Here is an 18,724-nt window from a genome sequence, read left to right on the forward strand (position 1 = left end):
AGTTAGATGTGAAGTCAGCATTTTTAAATGGAGTCTTGCAGGAAGAGGTTTATGTTGATCAACCTCTTGGGTTTGTGATTAAAAACAAGGAAGATGGGGTGTACAAACTCAAGAAGGCACTTTATGGTCTTAAGCAAGCTCCAAGAGCTTGGTATGAAGAAATCAATTCCTATTTCACCAAGGCAGGTTTTCAAAGAAGTCCTAGTGAAGCAACTTTATATGTGAAGATTACTAAAGGTGGAATACTTATTGTTTCACTGTATGTGGATGATATAATCTACACTGGGAATTCTCAAGAATTGTTGATGGAGTTCAAAACTGCAATGATGAGACAATATGAAATGACTGACCTTGGTTTGTTGCATCATTTCTTGGGTCTTGGTGTGATACAAACTGATAATTGCATTTTCTTGCATCAGAAGAAATATGCAAAGACACTGTTAGACAAGTTTGGTTTCAAGGATTGTAAATCTGTGGCTACTCCTCTGGCTGTGAATGATAAACTGTCTAAAATGGATGGTAGTGAACAAGCTGATGAGAGTCTATATAGGCAGATTGTTGGAAGCCTATTATATTTGACTGCAACAAGGCCAGATATCATGTTTGCAGCAAGCTTGTTAGCAAGATTCATGCATGGTCCTACTAGAAAACATATGGGAACAGCTAAGAGGGTGTTGAGATACATTCAAGGTACGCTTGATTATGGTATAGCATATGAGAAAGGAAATGAAGCAATGCTTATTGGCTACTGTGACAGTGATTGGTCAGGTAGTGAGGATGACATGAAGAGCACATCTGGATATGCTTTTAATCTTGGTTCAGGAGTGTTTTCGTGGGCATCAGTCAAGCAAAGTAGTGTTGCATTATCTACTGCAGAAGCTGAATATGTTAGTGCAGCAGAGGCCACAGCACAAGCAATTTGGTTGAGATTTGTTCTTTCGGATTTTGGTGAAGAACAGGTTGAGCCAACTACAATCTTATGTGACAATACATCTGCTATTGCCATAACCAAAAATCATGTGCATCATCATAAGACAAGACATATAAACAGGAGGTTTCATTTCATTCGTGATGCACTGCAAGATGGAGAAATTGACTTACTGTACTGCAAGACAGAGGAACAGGTTGCAGATATTTTCACTAAGGCTTTGTCCAGAGATCGGTTTGAATTTCTGAGACAGAAGCTTGGAGTAATTTCAGCACAACACTTACAAGGGAGTGTTGGAATATAAGTGTGTGTGCTGTGTTTTTCTTATTGTTTCTAAGTTTAAATGTGAGCCATTGGATTATAGACCAATTGGACAGCTGAGATGTAATCTTAGTTTTAGTTTAACATATTGCCACTTGTATCTATCTTATAGGATAGATTACATGAAGGGTTGTGATTGTTTTGTGTGAATTCTCTTCTCTTCGGGTATATCCTTGCACATGACTTGTGTGCAGATCATGAATGAAGAAAAAGCTTTGTTAGTTCGGGTTTTTCTCTTTGAACGTTCTAGCTGCATTCATCTGTGTAGGAAGAGATCATTCATTTTCTTCTTGATTTCATTTCTACAAAACAGGGTCACATTCCTGATTGCTAACATATATGAGTCATCTTGTTCCAACAGAATCGAAGTAGCTAGCGTTTATTTCCATGGTATCGAAAAATATCTCCCACCCGATCCTCTTCATCTTCCTTGTTTCTTGTAATTTTTCGTGTTCTTCCGCACAAACTTGGATTCGAGCTGGTTACTGGTACACCGGCAGCGACTTTCCTTTACAGGAGGTAAACTCTGCCTTGTTCACACATCTTATTTGTTCTTTTGCCAATGTGAATTTCTCCACCTACCAGCTCTCCATCCCTTCTGCTCATGAACAATACTTCTCGAGCTTCACCGATATTGTCAAGCGCAAAAACCCATCAATCACAACGCTCCTATCCATATGGGATGGAGAAGCAGCAACAACTCAGCTAATTTTGGGTCAGAGAGCAAACTTTTCAGTCTTGTCTAAAATGCTCGAAATCCCTTCGAATAGAAAGTCTTTCATTGAGTCCTCCATCGAAGTGGCAAAACGTTATGGCTTTCAAGGTATAGACTTACTCTGGGCTTGGCTTAACACAACCTCAGATGTGATCAATATGGAAAAGCTACTGGACGAGTGGCGAGTTGCTGTGATTTCTGAGGCAAGAAACTCTGGTCTGCCACGATTAACATTGACAATGGCGGTTAGGTATATTCCCACTTTTGAATCGTTGATTTATCCGGTTGAATCTATGAAGAGGAATTTGGATTGGGCGCATGTTGTGGCGTATGACTACCATCTGCCTTTAAAGGAGAATGTTATTGGTGCTCATGCTGCTTTATATGATCCTTCGAGCTATGTTAACACCGACTATGGGATAAAGCAATGGTTAAACTACTCATTTCCGGCCAGCAAACTGGTTTTGGGTTTGCCTTACCATGGCTATGCGTGGACAGTTGCAAACCCCAAAGACAATAATGGAATCGGGGCACCTGCATCTGGCTTTGCTGTGACAAAAGATGGATCAATGAGCTATAAGCTCATCAAGTGGTACATTCGAAGCTACAGAGGGCTCATAGCGTATAATGATACTTATGTCTTGAATTACTGCATGGTAGGATCGACTTGGATTAATTTCGATGATGCGGAAGCCATCAGAGCTAAGATTGCATATGTGAAAGCGAAGAAGCTACTCGGTACCAATATGTTTCAAGTCAGCAATGATGATGAAAATTGGGCACTTTCTCGGGCAGGTAGGCAATACTTATCCCACAAGCAATGTTAATTATCGATGAAGATAAGCCAAAGAGATTTCCTAAGATGCGTTCCAACATGTCATACAACTCGAGTTTATAGCATGCATGAACAAAGTTTAATTGTTACAACAGGCAATTTGCAGACATCTAATTGTTTTACTTCCAACTGCTTTAATGATTGACAGCTCAGGAGGAAGGAAATGATCACGAAAAGAAACCCCGGTTACTGCTTGTAATAGTGCTATCAGTTACTTCGGTCGTAATTCTCATAGCTTTCGTGGTGTGTTTCTAGCAGAGAGAACTAGTGAAGACAAGAGGTTATATGCTCAACTGTGATGGTTTGTTTCTAATAGAAATTAAATGAAGAGATAGCGATCGACATTAACAGATTTGCATTTGAAATTTGTATTCCTTCTGGTTTCAGGGATGATTGTTCTAGGCAGATCAAGGTCTACTAGTACATCAGCTGTTGACAGTGATGCTCCGAATCTGAAAGTATACCACTTTTCCAGTCTCAAAGCGGCTACAAATAACTTCTCAATTGAAAACAAACTTGGAGAGGGTGGATTTGGTCCCCGTTTACAAGGTAACATTTGGTACATTTTCTAAATATAATTTTATGCTGTGGGAACCGAAAGCTTATGGAACATCTACACACAAAACAGGCAGAGCAGTGTTTAATTATTCTTTTGCTAATCCTTGTTTCCTTAGGGTAAGTTGCGGAGAGGTCAGGAAATAGCAGTGAAAAGGCTTTCAAAAACGTCTACTCAAGGACTTCAGGAATTCGAAAATGAGGTTAAACTTACTGCGAGACTACAACATGTGAATCTAGTTCCTGTTCTTGGATTTTGCACTGAGAATGAAGAAAAAATGCTGATTCACGAGTACATGCCCAACAAAAGCTTGGACTTCTACCTTTTCGGTCTGCAATTTTTCATGCTTCTCGTTACATTTTAGAATGCATGCTAGAATAACGGTAATAACATTTACATTGGGTCTAAGCTTATGGACGTGCAGATTACTTTTCAACAAAAATTGTTTCAATTCATTAGAACTTCATGTACCGATTCTTGAATTTGTCATCTTCGCAGATCCTACCGGACAGTATTTCATGGATTGGAGAAAGCGTGTGCACATCATCGAAGGCATTATTCAAGAACTCCTATATCTTCAAGAATACTCAAACTTCACAATCATTCACCGTGATCTAAAAGCTAGCAACATTTTGCATGATGACGAGATGAATGCTAAGATTTCCGATTTTGGAATGGCCAAACTTTTCAGAAAGGATGAACTCGAAGGAAACACAAGGCGGATTGTTGGCACATAGTAAGTGATAAACTGCCTCTCATCAGTTATTCGCGTGTGACCATATCCTTATACTTGTTATACGCAAATGCAGTGGCTACGTACCTCCTGAATACATACGAAAAGGCATATACTCTATGAAGTACGACGTCTACAGCTTCGGAGTTCTACTTTTGCAAATGATTAGCGGACGGAAGAGTACACATTACTATGGTCCGAACGAAAGTATGCACCTCTTGGAATATGTAAGTTCGAGAAACTTTCTACGGTTCAAACTTCTGTCACGACCATAAACCATTACTTAAACATGAATGATTGAAATCATTAAAATTGTTTCAGGCATATGTATCATGGAAAGAGGACAAAGGACTGGATTTTATCGATCCGTCACTTGACGATTCTTCTTCTTCTTGTAAGTTATTGAGATGCTTGCAAGTGGCACTGCTCTGTGTCCAGGAAAATGCCGACGATAGGCCTACAATGCTGGAAGTTTATTCCATGCTCATATCTGACACTCAAGCCGTTCCAACTCCTACAAAGACGGCTTTCTCAGTGAAAAATTACGACAACGTGGACAACATATGTACCCCGCAGCCAGGAAATTGTTCGGTTAATGATGCTCAGATCTCCGAACTCCAACCCCGATGAGAATGCAGGCTCAAGTGAAAATGCGGGCGCGAATGAGAAGCGTCTATGAGAAGGAAGTGCACACAAGTTTCTAGCAATTTTGGATTCTTCGTCTCGTGGAAGACATTGGAAGTTTTAAAGATTTAGTATTTTGTTAAAGGGACATTATGGATGCGGTCCTTAACTACCCATGTTCTTTGATTGAAACTTTGATGGTTTTTAACTTTTTATCGAAGTCCCTGACATTAATGTAATAATGTATTTTTATGAAGGTTATTATATTTTTAAATTAAAAATAAAATTTTTAGTTATTTATATTAATGAGATTTTAAATTAAACCATATTTTATGGGATTAAAAATATTAAAGATGAATTATACTCTCCAATATATTGTGTGTGTGTGTATGTATATGTGTGTGTGTATACACATGGGTACGTTCATCAAAACTAACAAAAAAATTATTGTACCAAATTATGGGTACATTTTTCAAAAGCACAAAAAAAAGCCTTAATAACATTATTAATTTTCTTCTATTAAACTTGATATGGATACATTCTCAAATCAACGAAAAATAGAATGTATTCATATAAGTTTAAAAATGGATTAGAGAAAAGATTGAATGAAATTTTATATAAAAAATGGGTACATTTTAAATTAAAAAAGGGTACAGTTTTAACAAATTGGTATATTTGAGATTGGATACATATAAGATTAAAAAATTGAAATTTTTTTATAAAAATTTAATGGGTACAAACTTATTCTAATTTTATTTTTTTATTTGGGAAATGTTTGAATTGAAAATTAATTAGTAGTTTAATAAGGGTGTGAGTATTAAAACTCTAAATCAATTACTAATTTTTTTTTATAAAAATTATGTAACTTACATGTAATTCATTAATATATTAATGATAGGGACTTTGATCAAAATCTAAAAACTGATAAGGTGTTAGTCAATGAAATGACCAAGTATATGCCAATTTGTTGTTCTACTGAATCTCACATCGGAAGAGAAGAGATATGTCCGATTGGTTTTATGGTGAAACCTCAACTCTCCTCGCCTACACGATTATTTTATACAACAAAAACAAAACATTGGAGTAAAAAACTAAATTTCGGCCTGCATTGTTCCCAGACGAACACATGTGAACATGAAATACACTTAAATCAACTTCTCAGATTTCATTCCAATCAGTAAGAGACGGAGTCCTCCTTTTTATATTTTAAAACAGATTAAGTTTAAATGGCCGGCAGAATTTCTTGTGATATTGTTTTAATCTTAACTTATTATTTAAATTAGCAATAAACTACTTCCTAGATTAATTATATAGCATAATTTTTAACGTTTTGCTTAATCCGTTTTATTTATATAGTTCGAATTTGATATGTTGTCCTTCATAATCTACTGTAACAAAAATGGCAATCCACAACTTTTTGCATATTCTCTTGCTGTTATGTTCCTTGATGATCATAAACACCGGCTGCACGGCCGAGGTTCCACCGGCGGTGAAAGCGGCATATTATCCTTCGTTTTCGCCGGATTTCCCACCTTCAGCCATAAACACATCATTCTTCACCCACATTTTCTATGCTTTTCTTGTGCCAAATAATGTCACTTTCAAATTTGACTTGCCAAATTCTACGGCCTTGCTCCTTTCCAATTTCATCACCACTCTCCGCCACAAAACTCCGCCGGTGAAGACCCTGTTGTCCATCGGCGGCGCAGCAGACGGCGTGGTACTGCCATTCGTCTTTGCTCGCTTGGCCTCAAAAGCTTCGTCACGTTCACAATTCATACAATCTGCCATAGAGGTTGCACGTAAGTTTGGGTTTGATGGGCTGGACCTTGATTGGGAGTTCCCTCAAAGCCCAAAAGAAATGAAGGATTTGAGCCACTTGCTAAAAGAATGGCACCACGAGCTCAAGAAGGAGTCCAAATCCACGGCCCGCCCTCCGCTACTCCTCACCGCCGCCGTTTACTTCTCGGCCGACTTCTTGTTGGACGCCGTCCCCCGATCGTACCCGGCGTCGTCACTAAAAAAGTACTTGGACTGGATCAATCCAATGTGCTACGACTACAACGGGGCTTGGAGCAACACCACAGGGCCCAATGCAGCATTGTTGAACCCGAATAGTAACGTAAACTCAATATATGGGCTTAAGTCATGGATCAAGGCCGGGATACCCCCGGTAAAATTGGTTATGGGCCTGGCCCTCTACGGCCGGTCATGGGAGCTCCAAAACCCGAAAAATCACAGCTTTGGAGCCACCGCTATTGGGCCAGGCCCAGGAGCAGGGATGTTGTTTTACCACCAAGTCGAGACGCTACTAAACCAATCGGGCGCAACTGTAGTGTATGACGTGGACACTATGTCCGTGTATTCGTACAACGGGTCCACGTGGGTTTCGTACGATGATGCCTTCACCACGGCCGCGAAGATAGTGTTTGCTCAGGCCCTTGGGCTTCGTGGATACTTCTTTTGGGCCCTTAGTTTTGATAGCGACTGGAAGATTTCGGCCCAAGGTAAACTGACCCACTTTTCCATGATAATTTGAAATCCTAACTTTGCATTAATCTTAATTTAGTTTCCAAATCAAATTCTTAACGATGAATGTTTTAAAACTGCAGCTTCAAAGTCATGGATTCTTGATGAATGAGAAGATAAAAGGATCGAATTCCCTACTGGAAACTCGCAACTGTTTTGTGTTTAATATGTAAAGCATCAATTCATCGAGTGATTAGCGAGTGTTTAGATTATTGAAATGAACCTTAATTATTTTATCTGTAGTATGAATCTAAGTAGATTGGAGATTTGTTATTTTACTTGATCAAGAGCCACATTCAACTTATATTTTGAAAAATGTTCATCTCAATCGATCCACGTAATCGCAGAGGGCAGTATGTGCGCCTCCTAACACCCAAGTTTAAATTCCCCTTCCCGTAATTATAGTTTCGAATATCACAAATTACATAATACAAGCACAACGTTTTGACCAATCGGCCGGTGAAAAACAGACCTCCCAAAAACAAATTGCAAACTCATTTTTGTATAATTAGACTCTTGCAAAATTTCCTCATCACAAAACTGTAGCATTTCTCATCTCTCCAAACGACCTCCCAAATGAAATTTGAAACGAAAACAAAACCCCTCAAGCACAAATGGTTTGGTTGAACCGATTGGTGGAATTCTTGACAAGCCCTGCAAATAGACCAAACCGAACGAAGTCAATTATCATTCTAGAACTAAAACATTCTTCTTGGAAAATAAGGGATGCAATTTAAGTTAATTAAGATATTAACCCCCGATGAAAAGGAATGGAAAGAATTAGGAGGAGAGAGTTCTTTTACCTTTTAAAGTAACCAGTGTATTCTAACAAAAGGGAATGTAAGGATGCCGGAATTAGCTTTGCTTGTCTCTCACCCATTCAACAAAGTTATCAAAAATCACCGGCCATGCTTGATCAGAATCATAATTTTTAAGGTCTGGAAAACTTATCTGCCAAAAGTAAAGAAACAACAATCAGAACTCGTAGTTTTTCTTATGATTTTACACGGAAAGAGTCTGTGTGATAATCTTTTACTCGATAGAGTGCTGTTGTTTAGCCTCCCAAAATCACGGTTAGGATTTCAAGCCAAAGAAGAAGAAACTAAAATATGTAAAGATACAACATAGGAACCGGAATTTCTGGACAAAATAAAAGCAAACACAAGTTTACCTCATTGCAAAAACGGTAAAAATGCATCCACTGATCCATATTTAGTGCCCTGTACTCAGTTTGGACCTGCCAAAAGTTATATTCAAGTCATCAAAGAACGACGGAACCTTATTTTAGAAAGCAAATGCATGTTCAATTACTGGAATTGCTTCAAAGAAAATGGCACAGGAACAACCAACACAGGAGCATACCTTCAAATACTTGATCAATAAATCAACCTGGAGCTGGTATCGAGGACCCAGTACGAGATTCAGTAATTCACACACAGTCTCAATGTCTACACTCTTTTGCCTTTCCTCTGAAAATTAAACAATTTCAGACAGTCAAGACAGATATTTCCACAAAAAAAAAAAAAAAAAAAAAAAGGTTCTTATCAAAAGACTTGTCAAGACAAGCTCACCTGTCAAGCAGTATTGAAATGCAAAAGCATAGAAATCTTCAAATTTGGACGCTGTTGTCAACTTATCGAACAAAGAAAGCAAGATTAGTACCAGTGAATATTTCTGGCTTTCAAGCAGCATACAGTATTATGAACCAAATCACCTCAATAACGATTCCACGTGACTCCAAGAAATATAAAAAAATAAAGAAAGCATGATTACCTCTTTCTCCAATCCCGGTAGTGCTTTCTTTAATTTAGGGATAGTGTCAGCATGTAGATCTTTCAAGCCTCTTTGCCACTCATCCTAATTAGAAGAACAGGAAAGAGGAAAACGGAAAAGGGAAATGACAATTAGAATACAAGTACTTATGAAGTAATGCTAGAAGACAACAGTGAAGATTCCAGGGACCTTCAACAATTAGAGCAAACTCTGCACACGTTCAAAATTCTTAATTAAGTTTTTTAAGTTAGTCTTAGTCCACCAGGTCGCCTTCTTCACTGAAAAGGCCACATACCGGACAGAATTCTCAAAGACCAGCTGAACAAAGAAGTATATTCTGTTTCCTAATTGTGGTATTACATATCTCTTACTGCCTCTGATTGTATCTCCTAAGCTGTAATTGCGAATTGTTCTGACATAACATAAGTAACTCCTTTGCTTTCACTTAGGGTATACCAAAACTTAAATTTCAGTAAGAGGCTGTCGTACTTTGGGTGGTTTCCTAATGAAAGCATCTTCTTTGTAAAACCATAAGAAAAATATATTACGAATAAGGGATACTGATCAGTATACACATAATTAGTTAGTGCATCATCCAATATTGTAGAGCATATCGCAAAAATACAAACATGAAAGCATTACAAGCAAACCATGCATGCCAATTGGGAAACTAGAAGATATGAATAACCTAGTTCAATTATACAGTTATGTCTTACCTTTGAAAAGTAGCCCTGCTTTGCAGCTCTCATTTTCCTGAGTCATGCACCAATCAAATTCAATGAGGTTAAAAGATAAATGAATTGAAGCGTGTATACAGAAACACAGCAAACATAATTAACATACCAACTTACCAAGCAAGCATCAGTATTCTAACATCGGTATGGTCCACTTTCAAGTCCGAACAAAGAGCCTCGATTCCTGTTGGGCTATTCAATTAAACATAAAGAGTTTAGCAAGAAGGTAAACAACATTCAGACAAATGCATATTTATTATACTGGAATTTACCGAAACTTCATAAATCCACGCTTATCCAGGCACGGTATACTTACTCAATCATGTTTAACGACTGGTTTGCATACGATTCAAAGAGGCTATCTATTTTGTCTACATCCTTTCTTGGTCTGCCTTTACCTGTTGCTGAATAACATTACAACATCAAATGCACATCAGAGACAAGTAAATTCAACCTTTTCTACATGGTGGGAGTAATATCCAGAAAAACAAAACAAATTGTTATAGAATTATAATTTCCACCAACATTACAAGGATAATCTTCTGTAAATACTTAAACCGAACAATTGTAATTTGATCAACAACAACAAAGCCTTATGCCATTAAGTGGGGTCGGCTCTATGAATTTTAGAACACCACTACGCTCGTTTTTGCGCCAAGTCTTCCGTTAGCTCTAAGTAATCCATGTATCTAATACTTCTTAAAACATAAATTATGAGTTTTGTAAAATCAAATCAACGGCCTAGATTTTATATAAAGTGTGATGAAATCTTACAACAGTCTACCAAATTCCAGAGGCCAAGCAGAAGCACTTCTTCAAAGGCAAGCAAAGGGTGATAAAGTAATTTCACAATTCAACACTTCAAATTCACAATATATCAGATGGTCTGAGAAATATCATAGTTCTTCTGCTCCTCAAAATTCAAATACACAGAAACACTGAAATTTAAAAAATTGCATAAAAATTTCAAAATTCAAAATAAATAAAATTACGACACAATCCAAAACAAATGAAATCGAATACTTACTGGATGCCGAATTAAATAAATTCATGAACAAAATAAAATATAGCTTTTGGTACTTTCCTAGCTGCATAAGTTAACTCAGCTGCCTACTGATATATTAATGATTTTTATTTTATTTTTCTACATAAAAAATACATGATTTTTAAATTTTTTTTTTTCTCTGGGTTTTTTTTATCGGAAACCAATCAGAATCGGAGGAAAGCGAGATACCGGCGCGCTTCGAAACGACGTCGCAGGACGCGAGGGAAGGCGAAGTTGGTGGAGGTGCTTTTCTCTTCGAAGCGCGAGGCATTGTGCTTTTTTGAATTGGAACAATCAATCACAGCCGTCGATTCAATCGCCGGGAAGCACGATGATTCGAATTCGAAAAGACGGCGAGAGAGAGAGAGAGAGCGAGAGGGAGAGGGGGTGGGTAGTTTTATAGGCGTTTGGATTGGAAGACAGTAAAACGGAAGAAGAAGAAGATGGTTGCGGCAGTCCTGTAGGGGGGCGGGTGACTAAGACCACGCGCGGATTAGAGCGTGGCTTGGGTCTATGCGATTTGGGGTGTTTTTGGAATTTTGTCACTGCTTGTATGGATTTCCGTGCGCGGGTTGGCCGGTTTCAGAAGCGACAAAGTGATTTGTACAGGCCCGTTACGGCACGGATGATAACAAGTTTGCTTACCCTTCGGAATTTAATGAGAAATGTTACGCTATGATTGAATGGGGAAATAAACTTAGAATTTGACTAAAAATTAGAATTTGTAAATTGACGTGCATTAATTCTCGTATTTGAATTCATAAACATAGAAATTTAGAATTTCCGCGTGGAAAAGAAATTGGAATTTGGGGCCTCCAATTCCCAAGTTTAAATTCCATGTAAATAGGTGTCATTTCCTAATTCTATGATTGAGAACTTAAAAATAACAAATTCCGTTTTCAATTCCATTTTTCTTTTAGGTTAACCAAACAAAAAAATTCATAAATTCTAAAAAATAAAATTCTATCAATTCAATTTCCGTCATTTTAAAATTCCTTAGTAATTTTAAATTTCTTCGTCCAAACATGGTGTTAATGAATTCTTCTTGGATTTTTTGTAACTTTACAATTTAATATAAATTTTCGTATCAATATTATTGTATATAAAAAAAATGAGTGACAAAGCGTCTAGCAAAAAGTCACATTCTTAAGCGTCTCTTTATCATATTTCTCTGTACTCCACACACCCTACTACTATTTTCCTTTTCTCAAATTGTGTTTATTAATAATCATATTCATCAATTTTTCTTTCAATATACTCCATAATATATACTACTGAGTTATACAAAAAATCAGCAGTTATATTTTGTACATAAATATTTAATAAAATTTTACAAATAGTTAGATTCACAAACCGTATTAATGAGTGAGACGCCACATTGTAGGCAAAAACACAAATAGAACCCATGCAACTTAAACAGGCTTACTTAACGTGAACAAGCAAAGTTAGAAATCGAAGAACTTAAAAGATTAAAAATTCGGAAAACTTAGGAATATAAAAAGTAAAGAAAGAAAAATTGAATAAACTAAATCCCCTAATTGACTTGTATATTAAAACAAAATTTTAAAGTACAACACATATTTTTCGATTTCAAATGTGTGTAGTTTAGAACAATATATTTAGAAACTTGAATATCAATAACCAAACTTATTTCAAATCATGTGAATTAGTAGACAATTTATTAACAGTATCAATTCTAAGTATTTTGGTGAAATTTAGACTCTCCCCAATCAAAAACCTGACTTATCCCGAATTAGTTGAAAAAAAAAACCAATCCTCAATTTAACTTTTTAGATTTTTCTTAAACTAATTGGACTGTGTAACCACTTAGTACTACGGTCTAGTTGTATTCTTTTTCAGTAATTATACCGAATTTGAACCACATTATTGCTAGCCTATTATGAGGCTAAGCCCACCTCTCCCCCTTAATGTAAAAAATATAGATTCTTAAAAAAAAAATATATATATATATATATATATATATTGGACCGTGTAAGCCAGTTCAATAAATGGGCCTACGAAATTCCCACGCTTAGATACGATCCAATAGGCCATAAAACCCATAATCTCAAGCAGGCCCAATTTTTCAACGAAGCCCAACGTTATAAACTATAAATTACAAGACTTGGCAATTAGGGTTTCTATTGCTAGGGTTTTGTCTGCAAGGCGCTCCTCCGTTCACCGAGCTACCGCAGCGAAGATGGTAAGCGCCAGCTCTCTCCCTGTCTAACTGCATCTTCTACTCGTTGACTTCTGTCTTGTTCTTCTGACATTTGATATCGGCCGTTGGATTTGCAGCCGTCACACAAGTCTTTCATGATCAAGAAGAAGCTGGCGAAGAAGATGAGGCAGAACCGACCCATTCCTCACTGGATCCGCATGAGGACCGACAACACCATCAGGTTATAATTAAAGAGAACCCATTTGATTTTGTTTAACTATTTTTTACATTTAGATTTTGTTCTTGGAAATTGCTTCCGCCGGCTCTAATACGGCGTGGTGTGCTTCAGGTACAACGCTAAGCGCAGGCACTGGCGCCGGACCAAGCTCGGGTTCTGAGGTGGATCACCCGCTACTCTATATCTGCCATGTGGTTGTCAAGATTTTAATTCTGAGAAACAGATGGAAACTTTTTATGTTTAATCAAATTGGGAACTTCCATAGAGTCCCGTTGCGGAGATTGCTTTATGAAATTGCTATTTTATTTGTAGTTTAATTGTATTTTCAGTATTGGGTAGGACCAATTTTTGAATTTAGCTGAGTTAAATCTGAATCATGACCACAAATGCTTTTATTCTGTTTTCGATATGTTTTGTTAATGTCATACTTGGGTCTTGCTTAATTTGATTCGATTGCGGATTGTCGTGATTAGTGATGTGCTTGTTTGGATGAGTGATTTGGTATGTTGCATTTGCCTCGTAAATCTTGATGAGGTGATGGGTAGTTCATTTTGTACTCTCTGATTGCTTTTAGAATTTGGAAGATAGTGGCAATGATTCCACCCAGCCTCAGTAATCCTTAAGGTTTTGGTTACGCATATTAGTGTGTTGCTAAGATTTTCTGGTCAAAATAGTTCAATGTTTTTGTTGTTGCTTGGATACGTTGTGGTTATAGTTATGTTGATGTTGAGCCATGTAATTGGGAATGAAAATAGTTTTTCTTCTGTCTTGGTGGTGTTCTAAAGAAGTGTCTTTTACGGTGGATATATGACTGATGGAGTCCAGTGACTACTAGGGAGGGATTTTCTGGTTTCTGTGTGGATGTCAAATTGCTTTCTAAGTTGAGATTTGTCGTTATTTTCCCGGGCTGATTCATCATTGAGCACTACACCCTCTTTTGGTTATGAAGATTGTTTAGTTCGGAATGAGATATATTTTAGACTTGGTTTTCATGCTGGGTTTTAAACTTGTCGTGTTTGCTACTCAGTGCTATCGTTCATCTCATTTTCCAGGTTGGTTCATGTTACAACTCTTGCTTCAACTGTCGATTTATGTTTGCATGTAGTATGTACTAGGACAGGAAGTTTGTGTTTCTGTTGGCATTGTGTTTCCTTTGGGAGACTAGCAGTTTCCCTGGCGTTTTATTAGGGTTTCGTATGAGCTGTTTTGCCCAACGATAATCAAATCGATTTTAGCCTACGCGTGTCTATATATAAAATACATGATTCGGTTCATTTTACTAACTTAGGGCTTGTTTAGAACTGTTTTTAAAATGATTGAAGATGTTTATGGAAACAATTTTTATTAAAAGTACAAAGTGAATTTTAGAAAAGCATTTGAAGTGTTTTTTTATAAGAAGAACATAACTGATGCTTCTTGCAGTAAGCACTTTTAAGTGTTTTTGTAACCTATAAACGCTTTTTATAAGCGTTTTTAATCATTTTAAAAACAATTCCAAATGGTCACTTAGTACTACAGTCTAGTGGTTTTCTTCTTCACTTGTAAGTAGGAAGTCTTAAAGTTTGATTCTCGTCAAAGGTGAATTTATACCGTATAATTGCTAGCAGGTTAAGTTCATCTCTTTTCTTTAGTGTAGATAATATTTCATGTTAAAAAAAAAAAAAAAACTTCCAAATGAACCCTTGTATTTTAGTTTCAATTCCCTTCCTCAAACGAAGAGGAAAATGAATAGTTTTCATTATGGGAGAAAACTTTGAGTTTGTACTCCGACTTGTGTAATTTTCAAGATTACTTTTTTAAACAAGAAAGTATCAAATTTTGATGAGTAGGTGAGAAATCATAATCGCGCAACCCTAACAGATGTCATCTGTCGTTTAAAAAGGTTTGGGCCTCTTAAAAGCACAAGGATAGAGGTGATGCCGTGATTGGGCCGCGTGTCAGATTTGGTGTAATTTCATTCCCGCCAGTTTCATTTCCCGCCAATAGTCGGGTCAATTAGCAAATGACATATATATACCCCACCCACCCGCCGTGAACGGCCTCTTGTCTCTCCCTCTCTGCCTCTAATCGTTGCAATACTCTCCAATGGCGTCTGAGAAGCTCACAGACTACGAGCGCAAGAGGCTCGAGAACATCCGCCTGAACGACGAAAAGATGGCCTCCCTCAAACTCCAATCCATCAAAGCCCAAGTCTCCGCCTCAACCAAACGCCCAAGGTTCTTTCTCTCTTTCTCTCTCTCTCTCTCTAAATTTACTATTTTCTTGAAAACCCGTTTCTAATTTCTGGTTTTAATTCTAGGGTTGAGATCAAATCGTACAAAGTCAGTCCGAAGAAACAACCCAAAACCCAGACCCCAATTGTCATGAGGCGGTCTTTACGCACGCGCGGATTACCGCCAGATGCCAACGGCCTAAGCGATGAGGCTCTCGAATCCATGGCCAAAACCATGAAATCTTCAAGCCCGTCGAAGGGGTTGCCTTGCTATATGGGTCCTCTTAGCATGAAAGACGCTTACAGAGGAGTGTCAGATCGAGCTCTAATCGAAGCAATTCTGGATATTTCGAAGAAGTCCCAATTGGACGCTTCAGAGAAAGGTGGAGTTAAAGGCGAAAATGGCGGATTTAAAGGTGGAAAAGTTGAAAGTTCGGGCTTTTCAATTAGGAAGAAAGAAAATGAAGTTGAAATTGGTGTGAAGATGGTGCCTTTGAGGGAGGGGATTGGTGGGTTTACTCGTGGTTTTGTTAAGAAGGAAGAAAATGAAATGTGTAGTTTAAAGTTGGAGTCTTTGACTCTAAAACCGGAGAATGTCGCGAGGGTTGTGCCCGGGAGGATTATGAATGTGAAGTTTTTTCCCTGTACTAGTTCGAATATGATTGCGGTTGGGAATAAGTTTGGGAATATTGGATTTTGGCATATTGATTCTAAGGAAGATGAAGAAAGCGGTATCCATTTGTATCGTCCGCATAATTGTCCCATTTCCGGGATTTTGATTCAGCAACACTGCATGTCAAAGGTAATTTTTATCTGAATGATTCTTATATGATAACTTGGTTTGAGTGTTGAGACTTGAAAGGGAGAGAGATGTTTATGTTTCCGATTCGAAAGTGTAGATTTAAGTTCTGTTAAATTCTCGGTTACGTTTGCTCACACACTAATATACTTTGTTCTGCTGAACTTCTGAGTAGTCACATAAGAAAATGAGTTTGGTGACAATAAGGCGGAAACTCATCTTTCCGAACATTGGCACTGTTTTGCAGCATGCTTTTATGTGAGCAATCACTTGAATGAATTCGAGTAACTCTTGTGGTATATGCTAACATATGATGTTGAGTTATGTGCAGATCTTTACTAGTTGTTATGATGGCTATATCCGGTTGATGGATGCCGAGAAAGAGGTGTTTGATCTAGTATATTCCAGTGAGGACACTATATACTCTATGTCCCAACAGTCGAAAGATCCCAACTGCTTATATTTTGCTGAGGGCCACGGTGGTTTAAGCGTCTGGGATCAGAGAACGGGAAACTTGTCAAACCAGTGGTCTTTGCACGAAGACAGAATCAATAGCATTGACTTTAGCTCAGCAAACCCTAACCTCATGGCCACTAGTTCCACAGATGGAACTGCCTGCATTTGGGATCTGAGAAGAATCGTTGCAGGTAAAACTTTACAAACAGTCAGCCACAATAGGGCTGTGCATTCTGCTTACTTCTCGCCTTCTGGAAGCTTTCTCGCAACAACAAGGTAGCCATCTTACGCCTTTTTAACTTTAAAGTCGTCTCTTTTTCTTCCACGCTGCAATGCTATGTTATAACAGTAATGTTCTTAAGTGGTGATTCATGAAATGGATTTGCATTGATCTCACTCGCTGTGGCCAGACTAATCTTCTCCTTTTCTTCGTGTAGTATTGACGACACAGTTGGTATATCAAGTGGGGTTAATTTTAAGAACACATCAATGATATACCATAATAATAAAACCAGCAGATGGATTTCTAAGTTCAGGTATGATTTTTACCAGATTTTGAAATGTTTATGACTTTCCTTTCGCTAGAACGCGGTCGCTTTTGCTTTCGCTTTCTGGCAGCTGACTTTGAAACTGGAAACAGGGCAATATGGGGGTGGGACGACGTCTACGTCTTCATTGGCAACGTGAGAAGAGGAGTAGATGTGATCTCCCCAGTTGAAAGAAGAACAGTGCTCACTTTAGAGAGCCCGCACATGACTGCAATTCCATGTCGATTTGATGCTCACCCTAACAATGTTGGGATGCTTGCAGGATCCACTGCTGGAGGCCAAGTTTATGTATGGACATTGGGATAGGAAATTCAGCTTCTCTACTTGCATGTAGTTAGTGAAAACATGACAAGTTTTGAACCTTGAACTTTAATTTAGTGAAATTGTTGTTGCGTGGCACGAGCTACTTTAGTTTAGTACCGACCCTAATTTACGAGGATTTTGAACTTCTCTGGCCAACTGGCCTAACCCATGTACATTGTTGTGCTAGAAGAACGATGGGGGGAATTACGTCTTTCAACAATGTCAAGTTCTCCATGCTCAAGGCCGGTCTCAAGATGCCCCTGCAGACAAGGTATTTTTCAATAGTATTGAGCTTGAATTGTTTTTCTAGTGCGAAAAACCCGAAAGGAAAACACTTTAAGATGTTACACACTCATTTGGGCAAAACAACGGATTTCAACTTTGAGATAAAGAGTGAAAGAAGACCCTTTTTAAGATGTTTTCTTTTTTCACAAAACGGCCTTCTAATTATTCTAATCTACGAAATTCGCCGTAAATGAGATGAACTCACCAACTGACCTAATCCACGTCATCAAACCCTTATAAGATAACTAAAATGCGCATAAATGCAGCAATGCATCAAACCCTTTCAAATTTAAATCGAACTGAAAACTAAACTAAATAAATTTGAAAAAAGAAAAGCGAACCTTCTTCTAACAATTGGCATTGGTCGTCAGAATTTTGAGCAGCCGAAGCCACGGCGGCTTCGGCGGCGCTCAGAAGGTTCAAGGACTCAGTCCAGCAGTCAGCAGCACGCCATAGAAGCTTGGCTTTAGGGGAATAAGGGTGAAGAAGCCCACGGGAAACCCCGGACACGCCGCCGCCGATTCCAACTTCATCGTATATGTCGACGCGGATGTAGGAGTCTTTCGAGCTCTGATTAGCAAGTGCCACGAGACGGAGAGGCCGGCAAATCCAGCTCCGAGCACCGCATACCGTATACAACTAGGACTTACACTTGGAGGAGGACGGTGGCGCTGAGTCAGAGAATTCGGTGACCCAACTGAAGAAGAAGAAGAGGCCATCCTCACTGTGCCGCCACCTATCCCCTTTTCTCTTCTTTTGTTTTCCTTATCCAAAACGAGTCCATTTAAGTTTTCACAAAATTTCACTTTCGTCCATCGTTCTGTTGTTTGTAGGTTAAGACTTTTATTTTGAGATGCCACTGTGACATCCCGAACCCGAACTGAAAACAACACGTCGCGTCACATGACCACGCATGATTAAATCGGAAT

At 38.1% G+C, this 18,724-nt stretch overlaps 4 protein-coding genes and 2 pseudogenes across 4 annotated transcripts; 5 read left to right on the forward strand and 1 right to left on the reverse strand.

The window, feature by feature from the left end:
- Positions 1-2,730, forward strand: part of LOC126606029 (class V chitinase-like) — a 37,396-nt pseudogene extending 34,666 nt beyond the window's left edge.
- LOC126606031 (receptor-like serine/threonine-protein kinase SD1-6) lies at positions 2,620-4,990 on the forward strand (annotated as a pseudogene).
- Positions 4,991-6,111: 1,121 nt separating this feature from the next.
- On the forward strand, positions 6,112-7,496 carry LOC126602662 (class V chitinase CHIT5b-like). The gene is made up of 2 exons (XM_050269577.1): positions 6,112-7,219; positions 7,325-7,496. Exons 1-2 carry the CDS (start codon positions 6,112-6,114, stop codon positions 7,351-7,353), a joined length of 1,137 nt encoding a protein of 378 aa, XP_050125534.1. The 3' UTR covers positions 7,354-7,496.
- A 123-nt stretch (positions 7,497-7,619) lies between these two features.
- LOC126606032 (uncharacterized) lies at positions 7,620-11,267 on the reverse strand. Its single transcript, XM_050273493.1, has 10 exons — positions 10,983-11,267; positions 10,065-10,152; positions 9,866-9,940; positions 9,731-9,767; positions 9,015-9,098; positions 8,813-8,873; positions 8,604-8,710; positions 8,413-8,478; positions 8,045-8,192; positions 7,620-7,895 (listed from the first exon to the last, which is right to left on the reverse strand). Exons 1-9 carry the CDS (start codon positions 11,062-11,064, stop codon positions 8,097-8,099), a joined length of 696 nt encoding a protein of 231 aa, XP_050129450.1. The 5' UTR covers positions 11,065-11,267; the 3' UTR covers positions 7,620-7,895; positions 8,045-8,096.
- A 1,593-nt stretch (positions 11,268-12,860) lies between these two features.
- LOC126606034 (60S ribosomal protein L39-1) lies at positions 12,861-13,566 on the forward strand. Its single transcript, XM_050273495.1, has 3 exons — positions 12,861-12,996; positions 13,092-13,195; positions 13,304-13,566. The coding sequence occupies exons 1-3, from the start codon at positions 12,994-12,996 to the stop codon at positions 13,350-13,352; spliced, it is 156 nt and encodes a 51-aa protein (XP_050129452.1). The 5' UTR covers positions 12,861-12,993; the 3' UTR covers positions 13,353-13,566.
- Positions 13,567-13,704: 138 nt separating this feature from the next.
- Positions 13,705-17,623, forward strand: LOC126606027 (uncharacterized). Its single transcript, XM_050273491.1, has 6 exons — positions 13,705-14,244; positions 15,075-15,408; positions 15,492-16,206; positions 16,535-16,935; positions 17,097-17,195; positions 17,300-17,623. The coding sequence occupies exons 2-6, from the start codon at positions 15,278-15,280 to the stop codon at positions 17,511-17,513; spliced, it is 1,560 nt and encodes a 519-aa protein (XP_050129448.1). The 5' UTR covers positions 13,705-14,244; positions 15,075-15,277; the 3' UTR covers positions 17,514-17,623.
- Positions 17,624-18,724: the final 1,101 nt, after the last annotated feature.

The sequence above is a fragment of the Malus sylvestris genome, chromosome 15 (genome assembly GCF_916048215.2).
Source record: "Malus sylvestris chromosome 15, drMalSylv7.2, whole genome shotgun sequence".
Lineage (NCBI taxonomy): Eukaryota > Viridiplantae > Streptophyta > Magnoliopsida > Rosales > Rosaceae > Malus > Malus sylvestris.